An 8,772-nucleotide genomic window follows, 5' to 3' on the forward strand; every position below is an offset into this window, starting at 1 on the left:
TACATATATTTTAAATATAAAAAAATACTTAAAATTATTTACACTTTATAGCAAAAAGTTTCATTTTGGAACTTTTTGCTATAAAGTATAAATATTTTTTAGATTTATCCATTTATAAGAATTTTCCTATATTTTATGATGTTATATTATTTTGCATGGAAAATATATTGATAAGTGATTCGAACTTACTATTCATGAAGAAGCACATTTTATTAGACTAGAGTTGCATACTTATTCTCTAAATCATAGATTTGAGCGGAAAGTCTATTATCATCTTCAAAGATGAATGAGTTTTTACCTCTTATTTCTCAAACAAAGAAAAGAAAAAGCATGAGACTAAAAATGGTCGATTTCTAGGTGCAAGAACAAATTTAAGGGAGATTTTCAAAGAATAGAATGAGAATGGACATTTTCAAAAATATCAAAAAAAAAAAAAAAAAATCTATTTACACAAAATAGCAAAATTTTAATCTTTTTTATAGAGATCGATAGAGGCTGATAGAAGTCTATCAGTGTCTATCAATGATAGAAACTGATCGAAGTCTATCACTAATAGATGCTGATAGAAATCTATCAGTATTTATCAATTTTTTTTTTTTTTTTTTTTTTACTATTACTATAAATAATTTGATATTTTTCCTATTCGTGAAAATTCACCAAAATTTAGTTATTCACAACAAGAGAATGGAAATAATTTAGGAGGAATCCTGCTTCACATGAGAAGACAGGAGGGCCAATTATTTCAAGTAGAGTGAAAGAAAGTATTAGTGGTCACAAATAAAATACAAAAAAATGGTGGGTTGAGATACTGACATTTTAAAGCTAGCAGTTAATTAAGATTAAACATCATGTTTATGGAACTATTTACATTATTTTCTCTATTCTTTTTTTTTCTCTCCTTTTTATCTCAATCAAAGTCTTGATTTTAAAAAAAATATTGTTATTAGACCGCGTTTACCTCATTTAAAAGGTAATAAATAAATGATAATGTGAAAAGTGGATCTCATTTGATTACATTCGATATTGTTTACTTGTGATCTACATCTATAATGACACATGAGGTCCACTTCCAAATCCGTAATAAAAAAATACAAACTGATTGAGTAGTGGAGCATGCTCATCCAATCATTTTCTGAAAATTACGTTGTGTCATTATCGTTATCGTCAATGTTATCATTATCATTATTGTTCAAAAAGAAAAATAATGAATTTTAACCTTTATTGTTATCGTTACCGATACTGTTTGATCCTCAGCGATAACGGTAACAATAAATGTGACATAATTCATAATTTTTAAATAAACACGATCAAAAGCAATCCAATTATATTTACAATTCAATTCATTCTGAATTTTAAGGAGAGGTGACTTAACACGTGAATGTGAGAGCTCAAAGGAAAGATAAGTTATTCAATGTAAGCTACTGGGAAGGGAGGTGGATATAGTTTGTACTTTTGGTAATCTCATGTCCTTCTATAGTGCTTGCAATTATATGTAATGCCAGAATTTTTTTCTTAACAAATTAATGTATTTGATTTAACTTTTGAAGTGTTTAATTTTAAAAATAAGTCATTTTAGAATAAATTGAAATATTTATCATCTACTCAAAATAACTTTTGAAACACTTTCAAAATATGTTTAACAATTTTTATTGAAAGAGTAATACTCACATGCATCCCAAGATCCACCCACTTTTGTGTATCCCTTCTTACTACTCACATCAAAAAAAACATTAAGAAATTTTAAAAATAAAAACAAAATTTACCACATGAAAAGTTGTTGGACAATTTAGTGAAATGTACAAAAATGGGTGTTACTCAAAATGCACCTAGTATTTTTCTTTAAGAAAAATATTTTTTTCTCTAGCCAATCCAAACGGGTTTTTAGTAGGCTCATAAACCTCTTCATTTTTCCTTCTATTTTTTCTTCATGCCCAAGTGTAAAGATGTTTAAGTAACAATTCTTTTCAAATGTTACTAAAACGTCTATAAAGAATCAAAGAAGATTTCAAGATATATTACTCAAAAGAATTGGCACAGTACACCTAATTGAGAAAATTGTCTCATTCGTAATAAACATATTATTCATGGGAATTGAGGATTTCACAATGAAAAAACCAATGGGATCTCACACTCTTTATAAGATAGGTAGATTTTTCCTCTCGTAATCAATTTATTTTGAGATAGAACCTCACGTTATATATAATAGACATGTAATTTTTTCTGCCATCCTGATAAATGGAAATACATCAGGAAAAAAAAAACAAATAGCTTTCTGAATCAATAAATTGTGAGCATTACTATTACAAGCTTACAAACCTGACATTCATCACAGTTTTTTTTCTTGTACAGTATTACACAATAAATTAGAAAGCAGATTCTTGATTTCTGATACAATATTACATGATAAATTAAGGAGGATAATCAAACCTACAACTTAGAATGTTTAGGAAATTCACCACCTGATCAATTATAGTAGGAACAGATGTAGAACAACAGAAAAATAGTACTTCTAGAAGATGATGTATGTTCCTACAATCCCAGTAATAATACTATACTACAAATCTTCAGAGCACCATTTTCAAAGGCCTTCATAGAATCTGATATACCATATTGAAATCTACAGTTCAACCAATCATAACCAATCTAAAGAATATTAAGCAAATATCCAAAGAATTTCAACTCCACAATTAAACCTTGAGAACTTACTTTCATGTTTGATCTCTATTCTTCAGATTTCTTCTTGGCCTCCTTATACTCTTCCATTTCTTTCAGCCAGAGATCTGCAAATTCACAATTCTTCCAAGCTTCAAACCACGGCCCACCGCGAGTGTAATGAATTGCTTTAGGAAGAGTAGTTAAATCACCCTCCACACTCTTGTTATGGCCCTCAAGAAAGTTCCAAACAAATGGGACTGACCCAATTTCATCATCCTCAAGCCATTGAAACCTATGAAGAAATGCACCAGTTTGAGTATTGACAATCTCAGGTGTCAACACTTTGTTCTTTGGATGCCCACAATTGTACAAAACCATTGAAGACCAATTCTTCCTCGGATACACAGTTTGAACTGCCCCATCCATTTTTGTAGTTTCTTTTGGTGTGTAATCATGATGAACACACATAACTGCAAACTTATTGTCAATTAAGTCCCTCAGTTCCTTAATATCAGCAAGATACAGAAAATCACAATCAACAAACATTGCCCATCCTTTATAATTCGCCAAATACGGCGTTAAGAATCGTGAAAACGAGAACTCAGTGCTTTCAAATTGTCCTCTCTCACGCCAATAAACACCATCCTTTCTCAGATCTGCCTGTTTGATAGGTATGATCTCAACAGGGATTGAAGATCGCTTCATAATGGAATAGCGACAAACCTCATAAGCAAGATCTTCACGAACATCATAGCCCACAAAGATCCTAAATGGTTGCTCCACATCACCAACAGCAGGATGATTCTCTCCATTACAAGAACCCATTGGAAGCAGATGCTTTGGTGGGCACTAAATCTTCAGTTTCAATACTCTACAATGCCAAAATCGCAGCAATTCAACTAGATTTCAAACCCCAGATGATAAAATGATACAGAAACCAACCTATCAATATCAAATCTGAATAAACAACATTGCAGGATTCCAACACAACATTATAATTTCATCAACAAAACTAAAGAAAAAACAAAATCCGCCTGAGATTGAAATAGGGCAATGAAAAAGAACAATAACAAAAGACCCAGTGATAATATAAAGAACAGAAACACATTTGCGAAGTGGGGATCAAAACAATCAGAGACATGATATATCTATCAAAGCAAGAAAGATCCAAATCGTTACGAAAAACCCAATGAAGGGGAAAAGGGATCAGATCTAATTGAAATTGCAGAGAGAAAAGAGAGAAGAAACGTTACCAAGAAGGAGGGAAATGTGGATGTTGAAGAGAGGAAGAAAACAGTCAAATGGATTCGCTGATAGTTCTGCTATTTGTAGAGAGGAAAGGGAAATCTTGGGCCAAGAAATGTAGGGGAGACGGGAGTCGTAAAATTGTGTGCGAGAGAGAAGAACAAGGGAGAAATGAGCGGGTACGCTCCTTGCAATGGAAGTCGGGGGATTCGGGGGAGATGATATAGGGAAGCCGGCAAGGAGCACGTGTTCACTAATTATTTATTTATTTTTAAGAGAAGGAAAAATATAAAGATTTTTTAGATTAAATTTTGTAAAAATAGAGACCTTCCAATTTTGCTAAATTAAAATAAAGAATAAAATATAGGAACCTTCCGATGGTATTCATAATCATGGTGCTACAAAGGTCATACTTTCTCGAAAGGCTCGATGATTGATATCTTTTATTAGTTAGTATAATTCAACTGACATAAAGTATGAATTATCGACTAACAGTTTTCGTGTTTGAATCTCCGACGTATTGGTGGAATAGAAAAATAAAAGAGTTTTGTTTTTCAAAGTTTTAAATTTGTGTATATTAGGGACCTTAATTTTTGAAGGGTTAAATAAGTTTATAATCTTTGAACTTTATCCGTAATAAAATTTGAAATAATTGACCGAATAGGCTAGAACCTAATTGCATGAGTGTTTAACTATTTGAAAATAGAATCCAATTTTTGAATCTGCTACCAAAGACATAAAAATATGAAAACATCACTGAATTCCTTGATTTTAGATTTCCTACAAAATAGACCCTTACATACTTTTGTTGAATGTTTTCGGTCGATTACAGTGTTTCCTTTTCAAATTCTTCTTGGAATATATGAACTGATTTGTTCATTTCCATCTTTTCTAGGCAATAAATTTTACACAATTTTGGCCTTTTAGTAATAAAATAAAAAGGAGAGAAATAGACATGATATTGAAATATATAAAACATATCGTTTAACATCATGTAATCAAATATCTATAAATTTTAGAACATAAGTCAAACAATTTGGAGAAAAAAACAAAAACATGAACTCTATATATCACTTCTAATGCTATGATACTTTATTGAGTTAGAACAAGTACTATTGTCATAGGGTAGGCCAACTATTCCTTCACTAAACTAAGACAATCTCTACTAAATATTACATGACAGTAATTCTTTAGTTACCAAGTAATTTATTCAGAACATCATAACCAACTTAATGAGCAATTTGTAAGTGATAACCTATCAATTTAAATCCTATAGTTTTATCCTAATAAGTGTCGTGGTTGGGTAACTCAGGGATTAGAAACAAAACTACAATCTTATCCTTCTCAAAACACTACTACAAAATTCAGTATACACTACACTTTAGTTTAGAAATAAGACCATGTTTTTTTTGAAAAACCATAGTTTAATGTTGTATATATTTAACTAACCATAGTCTAAAATAAATACAACCGTGATGAACGTTAATGGGAAAGAGCTCTGGATTAAGGCAATCAAGATCCCAGAAGACCGAGAAAAGAAGAGAAAGCCGTCGTGGACGTAAGAAGTCCAGATTGAAATAAGCAGCCCCTGCATTACTATGCAACTCAAACTCATCAGGGACGTAATCCTTTTGGAATATATATATTTTTTTATATATAAATGCATCATGAACTTTCATTACCTTGCTTTTATCTGATTCGTATATTTGCCTTTAAAAAAAGGGGAGAATGCGATTGTGTTGAACGATCGTAGTAAACGATTTTGTTAACTTTTTTATTTTATTTGACCCTCTCAATGTTTTCTTTGCAACGATCGAGGTGAACGATTGCGGAGGCGCTACACGAAAGATGCAACTACTTTATTCCATCACCGCAATCAAAGAAAGCAGTTCGCCGCAAAGCAAGATGCGTCCACAAATAATGCGAGTGACAGAGCAAATTTGGGGGTTGTATCTCTCCTTGACTTTAGTTATTCCAAATTTTGCACTATCGCATCGTATTTTAACTTTGATAATTTTAACATCGCATCCTCTTTAGTCGGCACAATCATTTCACATTGATTAATTTAGTAAGTCACCACAATATCTCTCTTTGCCAATTATGATTTCAATGATAAAATGCATGCCTTTATTTTTTCGTATATACTAGAGTCAACTTAATTTTAGGACAGTCAACTCATGAAATATTTCTAGAAGTTAGTGGTCTACTAGCTTTCTTCCAAACTGACTTTTTACGAAACTTTCTAAGAGCATCACATGACTTCTTTCAATCTTTCAGTAATGGGGACATTGCTGCATTTTAAATTTGGGGGTGCGGTGCTTATTTTCGACCTTGCTATTTTTAGGTTCTACAAAAAAAATAATAATAATAATAATAATTACGTTGCGATCGAATCCTACTCGTAGTTGGATATCCGAATGACACATGTGGGGACAAGCCAAAACGAAGGTAGGAATCGTGATCAACGCATAAATAAAATGACTGCAACTCCGTTGCCAAATGGGCATGAGTTTAGATTGAGGAAGAGCACCTTGTTCGTAGTTGGATGTTCGCATGACACACGTGGTGCCAAGCCAAAACGAAAGCTAGGCACTTGGATGAGCGAAAGGTCATAGAAAAAAAATTATATGTCTGAAATACGCAAGGATAAAAATCATTTGAAAATACCCCAATTGAAAAAGTTTTTTTTTTATGAAATAAATCATGCGATGCCCTGGAATCTAGTAAAGTCTTTATGAAGGTTAAACTTTCGGTCCCTAAATTTTAGAAATATTTTAAGAGGCCTAGATAAAAATTAAGGAGATTTTGGTATATAGGATTTGAATAAGGCATCCTTGAGAAATCTAGGAAAGAGAAGGCGATCAACTTTCTAAAGAAAATCTTTAGCTTATGCTTGAGGACATGCATTGTTTAAATTTAGAGGTGTGATAACAAGCAGAAATGCACGATTGTTACAGCGTTATAAAACAATACAGAATTGTGGTGATAAAAATATACAATATTGTGTCCAAAAGCATCCGTCGCATTAAAACAGCTAACTTATGTATTTTTGTGCAGAAAATGCGTTGGCGCAAGGCGAAAATGTGATCCGAAGAAATTAACGTCCGAGCGCATTAAGAGATTGAGACGACAAGGCTATGCGATCGTTGCCTCGCGAAAATCTACTCAAGAAGATGGCCGCATAAAGCCGGCGCATCAAGGTGGGCGCATCTGGGTGAAAGCTTAATAAATCACGATAGGACAGAAAGCTGATGATGGTCGATTCCGAATAAGTTGACAAGCCGTTAATGACCTACTATAGCAAGGACACTCAACTTTTCGGTGACAATTATTTGGCGCATCAGATAGAGAATTAATGCCATCCCATTAGTGCAATCATAAGAGAGAAGAAGCTTTTCACCTTGAAGCTCTATAAATACCGAAGGCCACCTTCACTGAAAGAATTCTCTCAATTTACAGAATTCACCATATAGATAGAAGTTAGCCTTGTTCATAGTTTTTTTTTTACTTAGGAGGCGGAAGCGAGTGAAGGAAAATTACACTGAGAGATTGCCCTGGTGAGCTCGGAAGAGTGTTGGGAAGTGTAGAAAGCAGAGAGAGGGCCAACTCTTGCCGAAGCAAGAACATCTTTTGGGCAGAATAGAGATAACGCAGTGTAAAAGCCTTGGGAAGTGAGATATTGCTACCAGGCTCTCTACCTTTATTTTTCATTGTCATTTTGTACACTAAATCTATTTATAAAATGGAAATTTCATCTTTATATCTATCCACTCTCTGTACATTATGCATAAAGATGTCCAATTTTCTCGTGGGCATTGCATCTTTATATCTGTTCACTCTCTGTACATTGCATCTTTATATCTGTCTACTCTCTGTACGGGGCAGGGATTCTCCAATTAGGCGGGGAATGGAGGAGGGAGTGGGGGAATGTCTCACTCCGCCCCAGACCACCCTCTTAGCCTAGAGAAGGGTGTGACTGCAGTAGTTATCAACCTTGTGGTTGACACTTACTGCCTACTAACTGTTGCGGAATAACTCTGATACCAATATATAACTCATATACAGCGGAATATCTTTAGGCCAAAATTTATTAATATAGAAGCATATCATATTTAGAGTCATTATAACACTAGATTTACAAGTCCCAAAACCCAAAAAACCCTAGTCCCTATATGAACAACAGTAACATGCGTACAATATAAACAGTAACCACCCAAACCGACGGGTTACAAATCTCTTATTTCTTTAGTGGCAGAACAGATGCAGAGCTATCTTCAGAGGGTTTGATTGCTACCTATGGGGAGGAAGGGAAAACATTTGAAAATGGGGTGAGCTTGCGCCTAGTGAGTGACTTAAGAAAGACAATTGATTCTCATGCATAATCTCAATAAAGAGTTTAACTGAAATATAAGCTTCTACAGTACTTGTACTGCAGCATAAACATTTTCCAAGCATGAAACATATAAAGCTATTTTAATCATAAAACAATAAAATTGTTTTTTAGTTGAGGATAACCCTACTGTGGGTAAAAACAATCCTAACACCAACTACTAGTCAAGAGAGAACCCTTTTGCTCAATCTCTGACTCTACCTTCGTGCACGTGGCCATACTAAGTACCGTCATACCTTAGGTACTTCTGCTCAATATACCTTCTCAAACGTCCTTCAATATCTGGTTGGTTTGGTACCTTCTCAAATGTCCTTTAGTACCAATAGATACCTTCTCAAAGTCCTTCGGTATCTAGTTGGGCGGATACCTTCTCAAATGTCCTTCGATATCACGTTTTAAGTAAAACTAGTCATAAATGACTTTCTCTCTTTAAAGCATGTAAAGTATAACACATAAAAAAATATGGCTTTAAAGGTACTAAC

General features: G+C 33.5%; 1 protein-coding gene across 2 annotated transcripts; it reads right to left on the bottom strand.

Moving 5' to 3' along the window:
* Positions 1-2,269: 2,269 nt before the first annotated feature.
* Positions 2,270-4,166, bottom strand: CDI (Nucleotide-diphospho-sugar transferases superfamily protein). Of its 2 annotated transcripts, none has more exons than XM_039030941.2 (2): positions 3,909-4,166; positions 2,270-3,526 (listed from the first exon to the last, which is right to left on the bottom strand). In XM_039030941.2, exon 2 carries the CDS (start codon positions 3,478-3,480, stop codon positions 2,722-2,724), a length of 759 nt encoding a protein of 252 aa, XP_038886869.1. In that variant the 5' UTR covers positions 3,481-3,526; positions 3,909-4,166; the 3' UTR covers positions 2,270-2,721. The 2 variants fall into 2 exon arrangements, with proteins under 2 accessions (XP_038886869.1, XP_038886870.1); XM_039030942.2 differs by having other exon boundaries at positions 2,270-3,597; positions 3,909-4,095.
* Positions 4,167-8,772: the final 4,606 nt, after the last annotated feature.

Source organism: Benincasa hispida, chromosome 5 (assembly GCF_027475165.1).
Source record: "Benincasa hispida cultivar pf3 chromosome 5, pf3_genome.v1.1, whole genome shotgun sequence".
NCBI classification, from domain to species: domain Eukaryota; kingdom Viridiplantae; phylum Streptophyta; class Magnoliopsida; order Cucurbitales; family Cucurbitaceae; genus Benincasa; species Benincasa hispida.

Bases quoted from the DNA above. Each gene is read 5' to 3' on its own strand.
- CDI (XM_039030941.2), bottom strand. From the start codon at position 3,480: ATGGGTTCTTGTAATGGAGAGAATCATCCTGCTGTTGGTGATGTGGAG.